At 42.2% G+C, this 21,943-nt stretch overlaps 1 protein-coding gene across 2 annotated transcripts in view; it reads left to right on the forward strand.

Annotated features, from left to right (window-relative positions):
• Positions 1-13,856, forward strand: part of DCBLD1 (discoidin, CUB and LCCL domain containing 1) — a 47,268-nt gene extending 33,412 nt beyond the window's left edge. For both annotated transcript variants that reach the window (XM_032101549.1, XM_032101550.1), the window contains exons 7-15: positions 57-97; positions 1,361-1,576; positions 2,633-2,757; positions 4,322-4,469; positions 4,550-4,666; positions 6,142-6,232; positions 7,260-7,309; positions 8,837-8,956; positions 11,448-13,856. In XM_032101549.1, coding sequence (XP_031957440.1) covers positions 57-97; positions 1,361-1,576; positions 2,633-2,757; positions 4,322-4,469; positions 4,550-4,666; positions 6,142-6,232; positions 7,260-7,309; positions 8,837-8,956; positions 11,448-11,965 — 1,426 coding nt within the window. In that variant the 3' untranslated portion in view covers positions 11,966-13,856. The remainder of the gene's footprint in view (positions 1-56; positions 98-1,360; positions 1,577-2,632; positions 2,758-4,321; positions 4,470-4,549; positions 4,667-6,141; positions 6,233-7,259; positions 7,310-8,836; positions 8,957-11,447) is intronic.
• The last annotated feature ends 8,087 nt before the right edge of the window (positions 13,857-21,943 follow it).

The raw sequence follows: 21,943 nt of genomic DNA on the forward strand, positions 1-21,943 counted from the left end.
CAGCACTCCTGTGACCACCTCATGAAAGGCTGAGTTACCTTTTTCTTTTCTTACAGTGGTTCTCTGTCAGATAAGCGGTTTACATTTACTTCGAATGGTAAGAATAATTGCTTTGTTTTTAGCTATTTAAATATTTTCTGTAAAAGTTTTAAAAAATAATCAGGAGAATGTCAGGCTGTGTCTAGGAAGGATATTTTAGGACAGCAGTTTTTTAAAATTGTCAAGTAAATAAAAAAATTGAAGGGATGTGAAGTGAGCTAGAAAAAAAACACAGAATATGTGCGGTCATACGCACATAGACGGGAAACAGAAATAGTATTCTGCTGTTACATTTCTGGTGCCAGCATATGAAAAATGACAATCAGATAAACCCATTTTTATGTACTTTAGGCCACAGTAAATGAAAACAGTTTCTCCTCAGACATTTATAATTTCCATCTTCATCATAAAAGCGGAGAAAGAAAACATAGGAGAAATGAAAATATATTTATATTGCACTGATACAGAAGGAGTTTTTGTTTATGGCTTTCCAAGGTGCAAAACCCTCTTTTAATCTGTCAAGATGTTCATTTGCATAAAACACAGCAAAGAGGGGGGGAAAGTTCGCATTCGTTCATTTGAATTATATTCCACTCATTTGAGATAAAGTCATTTACTATTCCACTGGAAACTGTAGAGCATGTATAGGCCTTTGAACCTGCCAAGGAATTATTTTTAACTTCATTGAACCATATTCCACTGGCCTGTTTTCTCTGAAGAACCTTGATGTGCAGAAATTTTGTGGGTTCTTTGGTGGAGTTTGTAATACTTACCTGCAGATATTATCTTCATGATATCACATCTTGGCAGCAGTATCAAGGAGCTTCTCTAACGAGTAACTTTCCTAGCCCTAATTGCAGGTGGGAATCATGAAATGTTTACAGTAAAGTATTCCTTTCAGTACAGTGCCTTCATCTGTGAAATGTTTTGCACAGCAGAATTAGTTAGTGCCAATCTCAAAACATAAATATTATGTTTCAGAAGGAAAAATTTTAAAATAAAAAATGTCTTCACAGGAATGAGACAAAAGTGCAGAGATTAAAAAACTAAATGGCAAAAATAGCAGATGTAGTCAGAAGGTGTCATGTACGTAGGAGTTAGACTGGTAAAGCATTGGGACTGCAGCACTCTGGTACTGGATCATACACTACAAATTGACTGGTAAACACCACAGCTAATGGAGAGCATCAGGCTAGCACTAGATTCAGCAATGTCTGACTTTGCTGTTGTGGGTGGTCTTCAAATGTTGCTAGCCTAATATAAAAATATCCTGTGAAAATGCAAAATAACTCCTTCTGCCTGTCTGTGTGGGGACTCCTAGGCTGCAACAAATCTCTCAGTCTGGAAGAGGGATTCCTCTCCAAGAGCCAGGTTACTGCATCTTCCTACTGGGAGGAGACCAATGAGTTTGGGCAACTACTCCTATGGTCCCCCGACAAGGTTTGGCTTCAAGTCCCGGGATGGTCTTGGGCCTCTAACCACAGCAGCAGCCGTGAATGGCTGGAGATAGACCTGGGGGAGAAGAAGAGAATAACAGGTATGTTGCTCTCTGGTTATTAGAAACGGGTGTTTCAGCTGGAGAAGAAACTGAATGCAGCTGGAAAACTGATAGTGCACTAATGCAACATTTCTTTTGTTAAACATAATGAAATGTTCTGTGCTGATGAATATTATTTTCCTATTTAAAACATCATCGTTACTTACAAGACTTGTCTTCCCATGGGGATATAGGATTGAACTCAACTGTCATGCATATCTGATCTGTAAACATGCTGCTAGAACAAAATACTTGCAGAGGGATCAGTAGAGTCTAGATGGATGATCTGGAATCAATAGGAAACATGAAAGTCACAGCCTTTGAAATAAGGCCTAGGTGAAAGAAATTCCTGTTTTTACCTCCTGGTTTAGTTGTAAATTACAGTTGCTGCTAAAGATGTAAAGATGGCTGATACAGACCATAGTACCAAAAAGCAATTATCACAGAATCACAGAATGAGTAAAGTTGAAAGGCACCACAGGGGGTCATCTGGTCCAACCTCCCTGCTCAAGCAGGGTCATGCTACAGCACACAGCACAGGATTGTGTTCGGACAGTTCTTGAATATCTCCAGTGAGGGAGACTCCACAGCCTCTCTGGGCAACCTGATCCTGTGCTCGGTCACCTGTACAGTAAAGAAGTTCTTCCTCATGTTCAGGTGGAACTTCCTGTGCATCAGTTTCTGCCCATTGCCTCTTGTCCCATTGCTTGGCACCACCAAGCAGAGCCTGGCTCCATCCTCTTGGCACTCCTCTTCAGATACTGGCAGACATTGATGAGGTCCCCTCTCAGCCATCTCTCCTCAAGGCTGAACAGGCCCAGCTCCCTAGGCCTTTTGTGCTCTGTTAAAAATATCCACTGCTCTAAATTCACAATTTAAAATGGATTTCCATTCTTCACCCAGCTTTTAAACTTAATTTCAACACAGTTTGAAAAATAAACTAACACCTTGAAGACCAAGATTTCAGAATTGTTTTGGCTTCTGTGTTTGCATTTGAAAATGTTCCCTTAAAACAGTCACATAGCAAATGAAAATGTTTCTTGCATTTTTTGAAAGGGATTAAGACTACTGGTTCTGGATCCATGAATTTCAACTTTTATGTGAAGACATTTACAATGAATTATAAAAATAACAACTCAAAATGGAGAACTTACAAAGGGATTCTGAGCAATGAAGAAAAGGTAAAGGAAAGTGGGAAGGGTAGAAAAACACAAACCAATAACATGTATGCTGTCTTGAAATTGAAGGGCAGGCTTTCACTGTCAAGAAAGGTTGGAGTTTCAAACTTGTCTAGACTTGGGCTAGGTGTAATTTATGGCTACAGAGCAGATAGCGAGCTTGTCGAAACAGTGAAGTTATCCAGGGACTGGTGAAGCTGTGGGACACACACAGGGAGGCATGTGTATGTCTGCACCCTTCTTTTAAAAAAGTGGTGTAATTGTGGAGCTCAACAGCAGCTGTTGGGGCAAGTCCTTAGCTCAGCTCAGTGTTTGCCCATGCCAGGGCTGCTGTTGGTACGGCATCAGCAAAGCTGAGGGGTCAGCTCCAAGTGCATGGGGATGGTCAATCCACCTCCCCCTGCCAAATGAAACAACCCCTCGGGTGAAGGGCAGGGCTACTGGAGGAGTTTGTCTGAGAACCTTTTCCCCTCAAAAATCTCATGTTTCCTTTCAAACAAAAGAAATCCCAAAAGCCTTCCTCCCTGGCCCCACAGTGTTCAGTAAGACCTTCACTCATCATTCCTGAGGGAGCCCAGCTTGCCTCAGGAGAAGGCTCTACCTGGTCCTCAGGGCTGATGGCAGTTTTTGAAGAAAACTTGTTAGAGCTGAAGAGAGATTTCCTGCTAGCTCTGATTTTCTTGGCTTGCATGGCAAGGAATTTCACTGCCCAACATTAATGGGGTTGATATTTTTTTAAATGTTAAACTGAGGAGATGCTGGCCCAAAGAGTGACACAGCCTAGTAGTGGCTGAACTGCAAAGGCTAGTTATTTAAAATGTGCAGGCTTGCAGTTTCCCACAGTGACTTGTTATATACAAGTATCCTTTGAAAGTAGTATATACGGTCTTAGTTTCAGCTATGGTACATGACAGAACCTGTCCCATCAGAACCCCATGTGGCCTGGCATTTTATTTAAGATATGCTGAGCTCACTTCTCTATCTCATCAGGCTTTTAAGGTTTCCTAGGTCGTGATGAAGCATGTCCAAGAACTAATATTGCAAGGACTACTGTTCTGCACAAGGGACTGAGCTGATTCTGGGAAACACTGTATAAGTAGTATACAGCAGTATACAGTAGTATACAGTGCAGTAACAACTGCGTAGCTAATAGTCACTCTTCAAGCTTGATATAGAAAACTGACCATTTTACTAAAATGCCTAGAAATAGTTCACCTCAGTTTTTTTTCTTTTATCTTTCTATACCATATTTCCAAGAAAGTGTGCTGCAGCACTCTTAAATAAAAAATGATTGCATTATACCAGCATATATTAACTATAAATTATACAATATTGAAACGGTAATAATCTTTCTCCTCCAAGCTAACAGAAAAATGTGATCATCTGGCACAACTAAAAAGATTATTTCTTTCCGGAACTCTCAATTCCTAAAATCTTGTGGCTGAATCCCAGGTTATCAAGGTATTAGTTTTAGGATAACGAAAATCTTTGAAGTTGGATGTCAGGAGCACTTTGAAGAAAGAGACTTTTAAAACAGAGCAAACAATGTGTGCACATTTCATTGCAGGTATTCCAAGGCAACTCCAACTCTGGTGACATAGTGCGCAATAACTTCATCCCTCCAATAGTGGCCCGTTATGTGCGGATTATCCCTCAAACCTGGAACCAAAGAATAGCACTGAAGCTGGAGCTGATGGGATGTCGAATAATGCCAGGTATGGGGTAAGCAGTGCATGGTGCCTCTAAAGCCCACTGTGCTGCCCCAGTGCCACTGATGCCCCCTTCTCTCTTGCAGCTAACAGTTCATTTACACATTCAATGTGGCAGAAACCAAGTCAGAGCACAGAAACCTCCCTTGGAAAAGAAGACAGGACTGTTACAGAGCCCATCCCATCCGAAGAAACTAACTTGGGTAACACTACCTAGTGCCGCATTTTCTCTAGGATGCATCATGTCTTCAGCCGAGTCTGAGCAAACTTTAAACTTTCTCACAAATCGTAACTTTTATTTTCCCTTCATACTTTATTTCATACTTTATTAATGACAGAGAGAAGAGGGAGGAGCAATGGGTTCTTTTCCTTAAGGCACAGAAAGAGATTGAAAGCCTTAATTTTCCTTGATGTGTTAAACACTGGGCTTTGGTTTCCCTGTCATATTGGTTGATCTGCCATGCTTGGTGGGTGGCTCAAGGGAATACAGTGAGCACTCAGCAGCAATTTTTGAAAGAGTTCTTTCTCACTCTTTTCCTGTATTTTGTAATTTTTTAATATGCAAGGTAGTCGTCTCACAAAAGTGTTATCTTCTCTCCATACAACCATGATGCCTTCCAGAGTGAGCTCCCAGCTGAAAGCAGCATACAGTTGTGCTTGATTGTGTAATTAAACATTCTTCCATAATGCCTGTGTTCATGGGGGCTCAGACAACCTTAATTTGCGTAATTCTCCCTGAATTTGCAGTCTTCATCCTTTAATGTTGTGGAGCTAACTTCTTAGACCTTAAAAAGGAAACAAACAAAATTTGGTGCTTATACTGACTGTTTGGTGGGCTCATAGCCACGCAGGAATTGTCAGATCCACTGTACCAAATGCTACTACCCATTAGGTAGCTGATAGTTGTAGAAATGCCTCTGTGAAAAAACTGATTATAAGAAGCAATCACTGGAAGAAAAAAAAATTTCTGAATCTGCTTGCCAAGAGCCAGCAAGCTCAGTTCATCAGTGCAGCGGTATGAGTAAACCATATCCATGTTCACTGAAAATGAAATCTACTGAGATTTCATCTGCTAAATTGCAAATACTCTGTGGACGCTTCTACTGCCTTATTCTCACAGCTGGCAAGTGTCTGTAGAAACAGGGAACAGCACACTCCTGACACAAGAACCACCCCACTGCTAATTTTCAAATCCCTGCTCTAAAGTATGTTGTGTTAGAATTTACAGTGGCTAAACAGGTTTTTCCCTAGATTCCCTCACGGAAATCTTTGAACCATTTTGACTGAAATGTTTCAGCCAGTTCAGCATGAGCCAGATACTTGGCATATAAAGTTGCAGTCTCCTTTGGCAGATTTATAAGCAACTGAAAACCGAGTGTGTATGAGTGGCTTTTTAAGTCATCTAGTGTGTAATAAAAAAGAATTGCCCTTTGTAAGGATGCATACAGATGCCAAGTCAAGTGTCACCCTTGAGAAAGTATATTCAACTCTTTTGTTTCAACACTGTTCCACATAGGTACGTGGCTGAGGAGTGGCCTTTTAGTTTTATAGTTGTATATTTCCATGTTCTCTTCAAGAAGCATTCCTGCAACTTTATCTACCTTTTGCTGTAGTAAAAATTACCAGCTTCAGAGTAATTTGCCTTTTAAACTTTTATCCCTTTCTTTTTCTCATGCAGGTTTAAAGCTTACAGCTATAATTGTCCCCATCCTCATCGTGCTGTGTCTATTCTTGTTCTCTGGAATTTGTATCTGCGCAGCCCTACGCAAGTAAGATACTGGTTTTTGTTAAAGGAGGCATTTGTGGGTACCTAGCTAGCATGTCCAACTCCATGCCCACTTTCCAGATCCTCTTTACCAGGGAGCTGGGAATTGATCCTCTTTCTCAGCCTTTCTTTTAAGTAGAACTCATGTTGTGTCTCTGTAAATTGTATTTCTTACTGTATGCCTCTCCTAGTCAGAAAAAAATGAAGGTAAAGCAGGTAAGGACTGTGCACCCAGTCCAATGTAACCAGCTGTTCTCTTCACCCTACATATACCCACAAACACTGAGGTGTAAAGCAGTTGAAGACAGGATACTTTCCACACCAAAGCCAAATAAGAAATTCAGTGAAGGGAAGATTTGAGCTATCTGGACCATTTTCTTTTACTTTCCTCCTGTTGTGTTTCTGTATCCCAGTCCCTTAAGTTAGAGCACTTAACCTAGCAGGCTGAAAGCAGAGCTGGGCTCCTTGGAGTTGCACACATACACTGGTGTAAGCAGCTAAAACTAAGCTGTTTCATCTCACAAGTCCAAGTACTGGAAGGAGCACTGCTAACTGTGCTTCCTGCTAGATGCCCATTCCTATGAACCTGCACTTGCATGCTGAGCCAGGAAATGCTTCTGTCAGCAGATGGGGATTTGGAAGTATAAGCAATGCTCTGGTGATGCTGCTTCATCACCAGTAATACTCAGGTCTGTCCTGGTTTCCCAGTAAATCTATAAAATAGCCAAAGAATTCAGCAGAGCACACCAAAACATAGCCTGGAGTGACACATATAAACAGAGACACATCAAATTGATGAGTGCCACCCCAGAAATCTGAACATCAGCACTCACAACTTGCACATAGACGGAGAAAAAGAAAATGTCAAAGTGCTGGTTTGCATGCCTGATGTTCTAGTAAACAGCAACCTCCAGGAACTCGAAGTGAAGCCTTGTCCTCAGCCACTAAATAAAAAGGCTCTGCTGGAGCTAAGGCATGAAGCTGAAATGCTGTGAGTATTGATGTTTATAAATCCTTTTCTCTCCTCACAGGCGAGAAGCCAAAGGACTTTCATATGGATTATCCAGTACTCAGAAATCAGGTGAGTGGAGAATCATGCGCTTTGTCCTGTCCTGTCCTGTCCACTGGGCTAGCAGGAAGGGGTTTATGCAGCTAAGCTTTTAATGCTTGTGAAGCAGCATCCACATTTCCTCATTCAAATTCATGTCTTCATACAAGGGAAACGGCAAACGATAGTCCCACTTGTGTCATCCTAGCACAGTGCCCTGAGAAACAATATAATTTGGTTTCTATGACAGAAAGGCAATTAACAAAAGATCTATTATACAGAGTGCATAAATTAGCATGTAAGAGTGCTCCCAGGTGCCCTCCTTTTCCTTCCCACCTCCAAAATACCTATTTTGCAGAAAATTGCTGCTTTTCTTTTCTTTTCCCCACAGCAGAGGGGATTGCCTTTCTCCAAGAGAGCAAGGGATAATAATTTTTTATGGCTTTAATATTTTCTTCTCACTGCCCTCCCTGGCTGAAACTGTACTTATAAAGCCTAACAACACTGAACTGTATTGAATGAAGGATTGGCTTGAGCATACTGCTTTAGGACATGACTGCAAAACCCTGATGCAGTATTTTCTTTGTCTTGCTCAATAACATTTTCTAGATGGGGTTCCCATCAGCTTGGCAGTTGGGGTGTTTTTCCTGGCCAATCAATTCTGTAGAGGAATATCCTTCTGAAACTCAGCTTTCCATGAAAACCCCAAACCACTAAGCATTTCATATGTCTCTTGAAAAGTCTGTTGCAATAGCTCAGCTCCGAAATTTCATCCTTCAGCAGGTGCTGACGTCAGTGAAAGGAATGCTGTTACCCACTGCAGCTTGCCCTCATTAGAAAATTAATTTGTACTTAACATCATATTTGCTAATATGATTTTTCAAGGTCACATCATAATCCTGTCTCACTTGCTAATGAGGACAAATCCCAAGAAATTGGAGATAGCCTCTTACCCAGTCAGTTCATTTGTTGCATGTCTGCTTCATAAATCAAGCTCCTAAGCCCTTGTGAACCAGGCTTGTGGCTTAGAAAGCTGTGAGCCAAACTCACCTCTCCACAGACCTCCTGGCACAGGCTCCAGCAAGTCCCTGACACTGTGGATTTTTTTCTTTTCTGTCTTACAAGGATGTTGTGAGAACAAGTTAATTGATGAGTGCAGGTGCTCCGATACCAACAAAATGGAAGCCACACTAATCTACTGAAAAAAAGAGAAATTTTAAGCATTATTTTTGCCAGATATTCAATGCCAAAACATAACTGACTTAAAGCTGGTATTTTATCAATATACTTTGTTAAGGCATCACTGTAAGCACCTACAGAGTTTGAGCCCTTCTTGCCAAAATATCTTATATAAACTTGGAAATCCCAGTTGATGATTCACTTCTTCCTTCACCCTCCATATTTAGGGGGCTTTTTTTAAACAAACAGCCCATTTTAGTCATATTTTGAACTATTTCAATCTATTGACAGCAATGAGTATACCAAAAATTAAACTTTCTGGTAAGCCTTTTAAGCATTTAACTTGCTGATAAGCCTTCTATTTTTCTTTCTTTTTCATAGGTTGTTGGAAACAAATCAAGCAGCCCTTTACCAGACATCAGTCAACTGAATTTACCATCAGCTATAACAATGAGAAGGAGACACCACAAAAGCTGGATCTGGTCACCAGTGACATGGCAGGTAACAGTGGCTCCCCTTCAGATGCATTCCTTTTGCTCTGTGTGCAGAGCTGGTAACAGGGAGAGGGATGGCCCAGCGATGTTACAGGCTTCAGCTCTTATGCAAGCTGGGCCCAGAAATAGATTTATTCATGTTCATCCCAGATGTATAGTGAAGCAGCTAAATATATTAGGCAGGGAAAGCCCCACTATTGTGGAATTTTTTTCTTGGAGTTGTTGGAAAAATTTCCTGACTCTGAAATAGTTACAGCTGAAGGTAATGATGGAAGGCACTCAGGCGTGGATGGAGTGCAAGAATGTGCCTAGGATAGGATTGGTTCCTTTTGTTGACTAATTTTTGTGTTTCTATTTAAACACAAATGTCTCTGGGAATGGAACAAAATATGGTGCTCCTTGCTGCTGATCAAAGAGAAAAATTACTTAGTCGGTTTATGGTGGGATTTCATGGACAGCTGGAAGTTGTGCTGAGATCCCTGCGCAGCTTTCCTGGTGCCTGAACTATCTGGGAGATGAGGCCTCCTGAAGTGGAAGCAGGTAGATGAGAGAGAAGAAAAAAGCCAGCCACAGTGCTCCTCTCCTGTGCTACCTTGGCTCCAGGTCACTGTTTGGATAGAGAAAATCCCTGCATCAGTACTATTTGCATCCCAAAGGGATGATTTTTTAATGCACCCTCTTAGCACATCTTATCCCCACCTAGTCTAGTCTGTCTGGTATGGCTAGTGAGACCAGCTATTTCATGGGATCAGTGATCAGCACTCTTGAAGAAAGATTAGTTTGCTGCTTCCAGCCTCCAGAACTAGAAATTCCTTAGAATTTCTTCATTGTGCTTGGCAGAGAAATACATTTAAAAAACAAATGGATGGTTACTGTAATTCCATATGGTGCTGCTCTCAATATCTTTCAAAGACAGTTTCAATCCTTTATAGAAACTTTCAATATAAATATGCAGAGATCTATAAAGCAGTTTTTAGGAAAGAGAATGAATAAAGATTGCTCACAAGTGATGGTTATTTGGTTCCCTGGCCACATCTAGGAAGCCTTTACTCTCTCCACCATCCCCTCCTGCTGTGTTTGTGGGAAGTCTTAACTCTCAGCCTGGCTGAGGCACATTCCCAGCCTTAGCATTTCACCTGCAGTCTCCTTAAAAACAAAAAGCATGAAACAAAAATGCGAATGCAACCTAGAAATGTGCCGTTTAAAAACTTAATTGCAGAAAGCACACAATTTGCATATAGGTTATCATGCTACATGAAATTCCCTCACTTCAGACCCCCAGCTGCCTGCCGGTTCCCAAAGGCAGCCAGGAGGAAGTTGAGATGCTTCATCCTGAGCGAGAGAGATTTCTGGGGATGGCGGCAGCGATGCTGGGGAGAGCTGCACCACTTACTTAGTGAAATATCATAACACCTTCACCCTACATGCTGAAGTTTGGGACACAGCCAGAAACTGCCAAAAAGATTCACAGGACATATGGGATCGAATTCGACGCTCATGTCAGATGAACCGCGATGCCAGAACAGAAACCGAGCTAACTTCTTCACGCCTGCATGAAAACACGATACTTTAGCAGTGTCATTTACTAGAGCTGTTCAGGCCACCGTATGTATCTGTAAGAGATTGTCACCAGCGCCAAAGCGAGAAAGTTAGAACGTTCACTTTTCTCATAATAGTATTACTGGTTTTTTCAGAAAACCTTCTAGTTCAGATCTCCTCACATGGCAGCCTGGCATCTACCTTAACTAGAGGTGCAAACATGCACTTCTTGAGGCCCTATTTCCTCCATCTCACTCCTTGCTCCTGCTCAGGCCGTTTGCCTTAGGCCAGGTCTATCCCTGCCATCCCCCTTGACCGGGTGACTGCCCAATTTCTGCGGCAGCACTGTTCCCACTTCTCCCCGCAAGCTCATCCCCCCTGGCATGCCCACAGCCGTGCTGAGCTGGCTTAGCACATTTCACACTTCCATTGACTCTCTTGGCTGCCGTTTTGCCTAACTTCATCCTTCTTGTCAGTCAGCTACTGTGAGATGCCTTTTAAATAAAGCCGGCTCGTTAAGAATCCTCTGGGCATTTTAATTATTCTAAAAGTGGAACACTCATTTTGGAGAACTTCTTGCTCGTGGATCTTCATGCAATGTCCTTTGTCCAGTTTGTTGCTAATATTTTGTTGACCTCACTCTTTTTTTAGGGCTTTAAACTATTCTCCAGAAATGTTGATTTATTTGGGAGGGTAGGTGGGGAAAGGGAGGGAGGGAGTAGGAAAAGAGGTGGCAGATTGGAGCTTCTCCATGGAAGAGCTTCTGCCATGTTCTGCAACTCTTACTCGCTGAAGGAAGCTACAGGATTGGTGTTGGGGAAAGGTTTCCTCACATCCCCAATAACCACACATTTGACGCAATAACAGAGTAGTTTTTCAGCATAAAATACCTACCTATGCATAAGTATTATATACATAACCAAACTATGCCTTACTGAACATTTCATACTTCTTTTTAGATTATCAGCAGCCTCTCATGATCGGGACTGGGACGGTAACACGTAAAGGATCTACTTTTCGCCCCATGGACACCAAAGAGGAGGGAAGAAGGGGGAGTTCTGAGTTTGAAAATCACTATCACTGCCCTCACAGAGCTAACAGGCACGAATATGCTCTGCCCCTGACCAGCCAAGAGCCCGAGTATGCCACCCCCATCATAGAGCGGCACACAGCAAGAGAAAATAATTTCCCCTCTGAGAACGGCTACAACGTTCCTGTCGCCTCATCTCAGATACATTCCCTTACTGCCGGCAGCTTCTCCACTTCATGTAAGACCGACACCAGGAACGGAGACTATCAGACACCCCAGAGTGTCATAAACTACGACAAACCCAAAGTTAATGGTGTTCTGACCTCCGTGAGCTACAGCACAGACTACCAGAAACCCCAGCAAACTGCTCTCGGGGGCGAGGGTTACTCCACGCCCAGGGACTGCCTAAAGCCCATAAGCCAGACAGCAATGACAGCTCTCTTGTGATTTGCCGAGCAGGAGCGGCGCGGTGCGCAGGAGCGTCACTGCACAGCTTTCTGAAGTGAAAACAGAGTTTGGAGGGACTCTGCTGTGGGAGGCAGAAGGCAAACAAGCCCTGTGTACATAATATTGCTGTCTTGCTGGGTTCTGACATCTGAAGAAAGCATATGCTGTTTATCACTGTTTATAGCAAGAGAGATGTTATCAGTGAAGACTGTACATCTTATTTTCTGTAACTGATCTCAGTGCTCCATTTGCAATGTGTGCAATTTGTACATAGCTTTTATTTAAGGAGAATTTCTTAAGTTTCCTTTTCACCTGGGGGTTTGAAAGGATTGCAGAAATGCCTATTTAAGAAAAACAGTCCTCTTTTTCTGTCTTTATCTTACCTGCTGCTGTACTGGCAGCTGTAAATGATGTATCTTACGGTTGTGTTGATTCATCTCCTTTGCTGTGATAACTGAAGATAGGGCTGTAGTTCTTACTGGGAGAATAGAAGTTAAACTACTTGCTGCATAATGTGCATGAGACAAGGCAGCTGAGTATTTAAATACTGTGCTCAAACACAACTTCCCAGCTGCTTTTTTAGCAGCAATTCTCACACGCCTGAATTTGATCTAGCATACAAGCTGAGCCCATCTAACTTCCAATTCATGTTAGAAAAAAGGTAGAAAGGCTGAAACTAGTTTTGGGTTCAAGCCATGGTTATCACTCTATAACACAAAAAAAAAACCAAACCAAAAAACCAAACGAAACCAAATGACACATCCAACACCAGATAACCTGGGGGAGTTCCTTCAATTTTATTTTACTTAGGAAGTGTGTGTGTAACCAAAATGTGAATTTACAGCTGAGAATTCAAGGCTGTTCAAGCCCTAGCTGATTCTTTTGCTGCTAAACTATAAGGAAATTTGTTCCTTGGCACAAAGCAGCATACTTCCTGAACTCTTCATTTCTCTACTAGGCATTTTTCTGTCTTACAAATTTAGTGTAACATTTCTGTTAGAAGTATTTCAACTAAGTAAAACACAGTGTGTGTATGGGTTACTGTTGCAGTTAATTTTGCAAGACAGCAGATCAGCACTGTTGTTTTCTAATAGTTTTTCTTTTGCAGCTAATGTTTCCCTTAGTTCCGTTTTCGGACAAACTTGAAAAAGCTTGGGATTGGGTGCAATGTATCGCACAGCAGCTGGCTCCTCTTTCAGCAGAGGCAGCTTTGGAGCAGAACAGCTTCTGGTCGTGACTGGGACCGTCCACTGCCCTTCTACCTCCAGTGCTTGGGGCATTTCTTTGAATTCAAAAGCTTGTCCTAAAATGCCAAGAAGCTATATACTTCTGTGATGAAAGAATGGTGCTATAGTTAAAGCACAAGGTTGGGAAACGAGACCAGTAAAACCTGAGCTCTGGGAAAGTCGCTCTTTGAAGGCCCTCCATTTTTTTCCTTGTATATAAACAAGGGATAATTTGCAAAGGATGCAACGAAGACTGATCAGTCTGTTTGCAGAGTGCTCTCAGATCTCTGGGTGCAAAGTGCTGTCAGAGGACAGACTGCAGTGGTACTGCTCACAAATACTGCTCACTCCAGCCATACCCGAACTTAAGGCAAGCTCTGAGTGGGTTCTTTGCATATCCTTGTTTTGCGGCCTCAGGTGGTGCCATTCTCCAGCGCTGCCGCACCATGCATGCGATTACCGTGCAAAGAAGAAAGAGTCAAGGTAACCTCGTAGCCTTCCTGTGTTTGCTGTCAATACAGTTTCTGTGAAATGTCTAAAACACCTCAGGTCCTGAAGTGAAACAGCAGCAGCCTGTTTGTTAGACCGAGCTGGGCGGTGTTGTTTACCTTCTGTTGTTTACATGTCTGTGTAAATAAAGAACACTGGTATTTGTAAATCAGCCACACAGGCCTGCCACTTCACTCGGTGACTCGATCATCACTGCACGCCCACTCTCGCCACATACCCTGCAGGGTGAGAAGGAAGCGTTCCTTACGCCCTGCAAAAGTGCCAGTTGCGCTGCTGCAATTCATGGCCCCAGTGTGACAGATTCAGAAAAAAAGATTCTCTCAGTGCCTCATTTAGCCCAGATTTTCTGTCCATAAGCTCCAGAGAAGAGCCCACAAACAAACTCCTGTGCCAAACCCTGCTGCTGGATGTATATGATTGAGGAAAGCATGAGGATGCCCTCCTGATGAGCCTGAAACCAATCCTCTGCCCACACAACTAATTAGCCTGACTTGTCACTTGACAAACAAGTCAGTAATCAGGCCTACTCCCCATCTAATGAGGCAGCTAAATAACACAGCAATGCAAGGTGACCAGGCAGCAGATGACACTACTTATATTATAATGAACTTTTTGCATACTTCTGCCACATGCTTGGCACATCTGCAATATGGTACAAGTGTCAAAGGCTTCTTGGCAGCATCTGCCCATTTCTGCTGTCATTCAAACCCATCTTAACACAGTTGATTTATCCTAATGGAAAGTTTGGTCTCAATTTGCACCTTGCCTTCACCCGCACCCCCCTCAAAAAAACAACCCAACAAACCTGCAAAGGTGGCTTAAAATATATCCACGATCATCTTGAGCTTCCCTTCACGATGCCTTGGTGCTGACAGGGACTGAGGCAGCACATCTCCTGGTCACTGCCATGGTGCTTCATGGTTCACATCTTAGTGATTGCTGAGCGTGGTTAACATGAAAAGCTTCGAGCCTCTCCACCTTGGCCTAGCAGCAGATATGCAAGGGAACTTCCTACCCTACGTCTCTGTATCCTAATGTGGTAGAAATGAAAGAGGAACTGGTGTAGGAATGAAAGAGGATTGCCTGAATCTTACCAGTGCTAGTGCTCATCCTCATGTCCATCCCCTGAATGGCTTTTTACATACTGATACATCAAACTCCAGCTTGTCTACATCAGCCTGTCCTCACTGACAAAGCCAGATGCAGGTTTAACACCAGCAGCCTTATAAAACATCACAGGTTTAAAAACATTTGTTCCACAGTGAAGGTTAGAGTATGCACCATTTTGGATTATTTCTACGCTCAGAAGGCCTGTTAGCTCTGGATCTCTCTCCAGCATCTCGAAGAGATTGTGTGAGAGCAGAGTCTGATCCTCTGGTCAATGGAGACTTTCAGTGGTGTTTTGGTCCCAAACTTCTTCCTTGAGCAGGCACTCCCAGTGGTTTGGAACAGTAAAGCCAAGTCAGAGTCCATAGGAAAGTTAAATATTAACTGCTCCTGGAACTAAGGACCTGCCTGTCCCATTGCTATTGACAGCAAGTCTGACTTTGCTGGGAACAGGGGCAGCACTGTAACTGCATATGTCTGACCAAGGGAAAGGAAGGAGGTGGCTCTTGAGGTAAGAAAGTGTAAAAAATGGTGTCAGCTACCTATAACTGAAACCAAAAAATGACAGCATGCATTTCCAGCTGGTGCCTTATATTTAAAACTGAAATTTTAAAAAGCAACTACAACAAAGGTTCCAAAAATACCACAGGAAAAACACAAATTTTCTTTGCTCTCACCTCCTTAGACTGGCAAGTAGATAGCAAATTCTTATTTCTTTTATCAAGTACCTTTCTAATGCTCAATACAAAATCATTTTTTCCTATCAATTGTAATTCTAGAGTATTTCTTTTAGCTGATAAGCATCAGATATTAAACCCTACCCTAGTACCTACCACGATCTTTACATCCAACAGGCAATAAATTAAAATTAGCCCTAGACTGGAATTAGGATTTCCTGGCTCAGGGTGTGTCCTGCTTAGAGCATCACCTGCTCTCCTTTTATGGTCTTTCTCTGGATCAACGGCCTGGCCTCACCTCCCTCTCCAGACACCAACCACAGAATGGGTTCAACCAGCTTAGTAGCCCACTCATTTCAGCAGTCTGCAGAGATGGGGGCAGGCAGGGAAAGCCCTGAGGCTGATCTGCACCCCTGGCATCTGAGAGTATTGTGAGCACTGAGCTAAAACAGCAGCAGTCACAGCAGTGTCTCTCAACACCTGTGTGTAAATGACAGATCCCTCGCTGCCTCCTTATTTTAAAAAACCAAAGGAGGTTGGATTCCAATCATTAGAAGCAGCTTGTGAATCCCGTGGCTGGCCTGCATTATTGGCATGGCTAAAACCTGGGAAGATGAAGTTTTTAATACAGACATCCTTCAGATTTTTCCCACTGACTGCCAAAGAGCTGGCAGTTCTTCACTCCATGGGCAGATTTTAGTGGCACCCTGTCTGAGGCACAAAATATTCTCTACACAGGATATGAATATCAGGCTATAGGTCCCATTACAGGAGCAGATGCCTAACTGTGCTTACCTGTTTGGTGGATCGCTATGATTAAAACAAAAAATGAAAAAATGAAGAGAGTTCTAAGAAGGGAGTCTGTGGTCTCACAGCAGTCCTGCAGGATCAGATGCCCACTGAAAAGTAAACTTGTAGAAACACATCTGTATTCTTCTGTCCCCCCTCTCTCCAAAACTAGGTAAGCTTTGCTCAGCAAGTGGACATCTTAAAGGCTCCTCAGCCTGTAATCAGGCCAGACCCAAGGAATGACAAGGTTATGTTGTTGCATTCCTTTTTCCTTATTATTTTCCATAATAAAAATTGTGTACTGACCTTTTCTTTCCAATGTCAGCTATGATGTAAGTTTGTACTGACCTCCAACCTCCACTGTGACTAGCACAGTGTGAAAGCAGAATTTACCATTTCATTTGAAACTCATCAGTGTTGTTGATACCTACACTGAAAATTACCCTGCCATAGCTGCGTGGGGTTAACGAGACTAACATTGCGATGCCCGTGATTTATTGAAGACAGAGTGAGTTTCACAGAACATCCTTATTTAAAAGGAAGGTGCCATTTCTGCACAATCAGTTTCAAACTTAAAATAGAAACCTCTCCTGAGGGCTTCCTTTTTTTGAAGCCCCCCTGCTCCCCCCGGTACAGTCCTACAATCCATTAAGGACGCGCGACAAGGAGTCAGATAAAATATTTCTAAACTAGATAAAGACAAGAGGGAAGACATCCGTAGTTGGAGAAAACTCATGCTACCAGTGATAAGGAGGATGCCTCACATCTGACTTTCTGTGCTATCTCATTGTATAGTCTCGACATGAGAATTTGGAGACTTTTTCATTCAAACTTCACCGATTTGTTTAGGCTTCGCCTCACATTAAGCGGCTATTAAGTCCTGAAAAACCTTTGCCATTTACAGTAGGCAAAGGTTATTCAGTAACCTCTTGTCCTGGCCTGAGTTAATTCATTACTTACTCAGACACTCACAACACAGCTACTGCTCTGCCATGTGACATCCAAGAGATTACAATTCTGTTTATTTTTGTACAGTCACAAGTATAAAAAAGAGAAATCCAGGAAGGAGACAACTTAATCGAGTTAAAGCACAACATAATTTTTCACCATAGCAAAACATATAAGTCAACAAATACGACATAATAGTGTTACTAAGGCTTTTGTGCCCTGAATAATCACCCTGAACAGACCTCAAGAATCCATAATTTTGACTAGACACAAAATTTTTAACAGACTTTACAGGAAAAGCTCCCTTCATGCATTAATAATCTGCATTATTGGCTAACCCGAAGAGGAACAATACCCTGAATACTCAGCATTTCCTCCTACAAAATCTGAGCTACCAAAAAGAGTGAGAAAACTTACAAACATAACAAATTATTCAAAGCTGGTAACATTCTCTCAGCCAGATCAGATGACAACAGACAATAATAGACTTTAAAAACACATGTACGTTGCCTACTAGAAGGCAGGCAAAAAGGTAGGGAGGGAGCCAAAATTCTAGGCTTAAAAGTAACACCAAGAACAATTTAAAACAAACAGTATAGAAACACACAGCAATGGCTGATGCCTGCCCCGTGACAGGGAGCTTATCAGGAGACCTCCTCCATGAGGAGTGGCAGATAGCAGAGAAGATGGCGATGCTTGCCATAAAACAAGGGGAGAAAAGACTCAGAAAGACAGTAACTACCCACCACCCCACCTCTGGTATGAATGACTTAACCCCCTGAGCATTCACTAGAGACCGGTCTTTACAAATGTGTTTTGTGCATCTTAATTTCTCTGGCCCAGGCATACACCCATTTCACAGATGGGCGAACTGAGATAGACAGATACACTGCCACCTGTCCAGAGCTGTAGCAACAAATCAAACCTATCTGAAAATGTAAAGGCCTCTGAAAACACCAACCACAAACCTGTGAAAAGTCCTCTGTCACGGGGGGAAAGACAGGGGCGATAAAGACTAAGACGAGCTAGCAGACCTCACTTGAAGAGGCAGCTTTTCTTCACATCTATGGCTAAGCTTTTTATCCTTAAGTGACACCATCTGTTCTGACAGACAGTTTTATAAAATTTGAATAAGGTGACCTGGATAAAGCATGCCTGTCATATGGAAATGCTGGTGTCATACGTGGATGTGCAAAGGTTGTGGATGGTTCATGCACCTTCTCTTCCACACTTATCCAAGCGCTTCCAGTGTGTCATCAAAAAAGGCACAAGACTTTTTTGACATGCCACAAGACAAAGAGAGCCATGCTTTTATTAACAATGCTGCAGTAAATTCTCTACTGTCATACAAGGGCCTTGCAGATGGCATTCACACTCCTTTAAGGTAAGTATTTCATGTATATAAGTAACTTTTTAACATATGAAGTCATGGTCCATCCTCCCCCCTTTACAGTACAATCGCATCACTGTACAAGGACCAGCACCAAGGACATAAATATGTCTCTGAACATTCTACTGATCACCTGGTTGATGACAAAAAACAAGGTCTGGAGACTGGACTATCATCTGGTGGTCACTGGAAACGAGTAGCAGTAAAGATGATGGTGGGTCAATGTGAACTGACCTTCCTCCTTCTCCAACCAAGAGGATTCTGTCTGAAACTGGACTAGAGCAAAACGCAATTGTCATCTCCTTTTTTTTCCCACTTCTCCTCACCAGTTTGACATGACCATGGGCAGTCTCTGTTCCAGCAAATATTCCAGGACAAGGCTGGTTCTGTATCATGATTGAAGGGCACTGGCAAAGTGCAGGCAGGAGTATTTATGAACCTACCTGGTATCTCACTTCATGTTTTATCAGTGCATTTGGTCCCTTCTTTTGGAAAGCCTTAACCCATCCACAAACAAGAGATAAAAAATTTCACTCCACGTCTCTGAGCTTGTAAGAGAGCAGAGCACTCATTTTTTTAAGTAATTGATGGGGATAATCAAGTGGTTTTTAGCAAGTCATGAATGCAGAGCTATATGAAATTATACATGTCTGTGTTTATGAGTGTTTGGACATATGCTTCGCTGATATGTAGAGAGCACAATTTTTAACTGTAAGATGTGCCATCTGCAAACTAGTTGCTACAGGATGTCAATTAGACTGGATGTTAATTATTTTAAGATTATATGTTACTAGAAATAGTCCTAATGAATAAAGTTATTCTATACTTTTAAATTAAAAACTCCAAGCAACCAACCAAACCACAAAAAAACGAACAACCGACCCACAAAACAATAGGTTCCGTTTCTCAAAGCTCGTTAATGCTGAAGATTGGAAGGAAGCTGCTGCCCCCTCTTGGCACTACATACAAATGCAAATACTTTGCACCAAAAAAAGAGGATTCGGGTCACAAATTGCAATTACTGAGTAATAGACAAGTTTGGGTGTGGAAAACAACATAAAACTGACACAGCCCCAAGTACACTTGCCTACTTACCCAGACCACTCAAGACAACCCCATTAACTTAGTAAGTGGGGGTCATAATACATAGAATTGCCATGTCTTTCATTTTAAGATAAAAGTTAGTAATATGTGACCTGGATTTAAAATAACACTTCAATTAACACTTAAAGGAGCACCCTAATTCTGCTGGCTTTCCGAATTGTCTTATAACACCCCACATCTCTCACGAATTAGAACACCTGAACTGCCACACTGGATAAAAAAGGAGTATCAAATAAACAGAAAAGCCTGAAGTAGCACTCAATTGACAGCTATAAATAAATTCACATTTATCATATATAAAAAGTCAATTTCTCAGTTCCAAGCCCAAACCCGCCACCCTCAGAAGCTGAGGGTACACACGGCAGGGTTTAAATCGTAGCACGCATGGGGAATCCCTTCTCACAGAACCACAGACAACATGCAAATTATAAATTAAACCAAGAGGAACTAGTGCATTTATGAACATAACTCAAAGGCTTCACTTCTACTAGAGGATCAGCATGGGCAACCTACAGCAACCTTCTTCCCCTACCTTTAGCTGAAGAAGAGTCAACAGTGGCAAACTCTCTATAGGTTGTTCCAGTAGGGATTGAACAGGGACACCCCAGTTCTTATTGGAAGAGAAAGCAATCAAGTCAAGGACATTTCCAGCAGTGTAAGCCCAGTGGGCCAAATACGTAACTATTCCAGTTCAGCAGCATGACTGTTAATGCTTCCATTCCCCTAAAGAAATGGATGACAGACAGAAGCACTGGGACAACAGCAAGTAACATTAGAAAAAATATTTGCATGGGAATCTGACTTATTTCATTTGACAGAAGTAACGTCTATGCAAATATTTAGACAGTTCATAGGTAAATTAAGATTAATCAACAGGATTTACAGAGATTTACTGATATATTTGAAGACTTGCAGTTTTAACAGGGAAGTTACCCAGCAACTGTCTCCCAAGCACCCCTGACTTCCAGCACTACAGGCAATCAAAACATATCTGTGAATGCCTGTACTTTCACTTTACTTGTACTTACATTTTCCTAACCTCCTGATTGAGACCCAGCCATTGAAAACCAGGCAGCAGGGAGCTGATGGCCCCACAACTGAGAGAGGGGAAGCTGGGGGACCGGCTAAGGCTGCATTGCTTTTGCATTTCAAAAAGGAAGTTTGGAAAAATAGTGCAAAAAAGGCTGTAGGAAATTGTGACACTATCTGTAGTAGAAAGTTACAAAGAAAAACTGTAACCAGTTCTCCTGGGAACAATAGATGGACTACTAACATACCTCCCACCGGGGACTGGAAGAGCATACTCCTGCAGAGCCTTCTAAACATTGGCAGTTCCAGTGCTTACCTAGGTACAGCTGGGAAACACAAGTCTCAGCATACAAGGCAGAAGGCTGACAAAGAGACAGTGAATAATTTTGACAGCTGATTGAATCAAACACTTGTATGGAGTGTGGAAAATTTACCCAAGTGGCTTAAATTTTCACCTAGGAATTGAAAATCCTTGAAAACTACTACTTGGCCTTTTTCAAACTTTTGGCTTAGAAGCATCACGTCCTGCACAGGAGTGGGCATCAGGAGCAGATTTCAAAGTAGGTCTGTAGGAAGGGAACACCAGGCAGAGTAGCTAAGACAAGGCTACTCTGAAGCATTAAAAGCAACAGCTACCTCCACAAGAAAAGAAAATCCAAAGAAATTGAGTATTTATCTTTCAAAGTCAGCAAGTTTTCCGCTTCTCAACTCCCTGGTTCCCTTCCAACTGTGAAACTTCTAAAGAATTGGGAATTGCATCATGTTGGAAAAGACACACTAGACAAGGTGATAATATTTTCCAATTACTGCAGTGTAAGTTCAAGCTTATAAAGGCAAGCTTGAAATATGTTAGGCCATTTTCTTTTCAGGCCATTGAGCTGAGGTTTAACCAGCAAAACCAGACTTCTTACACATATCCTAAGTCAGGACACGTTTCTCTTCTGTCGCATGTGGGTCTCTGGAAACAAAACTGCAGAGGACTATTCAGTGACCTCAGTCACTGGGAGCAGCCTCTGAGCTCCTTCAGCAGGACACTGGGACACAAAGAAATTTTGAATTATCTTCTTCGACCTCAGGTGACACAAAGAAATAATTTTGTTTCTCCTCTTTCTATCATCTTCATTCATAGCTGCCTCTATTCCTCTGCTTGTTTTACAACAACTCAAGCAAGATCTCTCTCCTTTCCCTCTTCCTTCCA

The sequence above is a fragment of the Corvus moneduloides genome, chromosome 3 (genome assembly GCF_009650955.1).
Source record: "Corvus moneduloides isolate bCorMon1 chromosome 3, bCorMon1.pri, whole genome shotgun sequence".
NCBI lineage: Eukaryota > Metazoa > Chordata > Aves > Passeriformes > Corvidae > Corvus > Corvus moneduloides.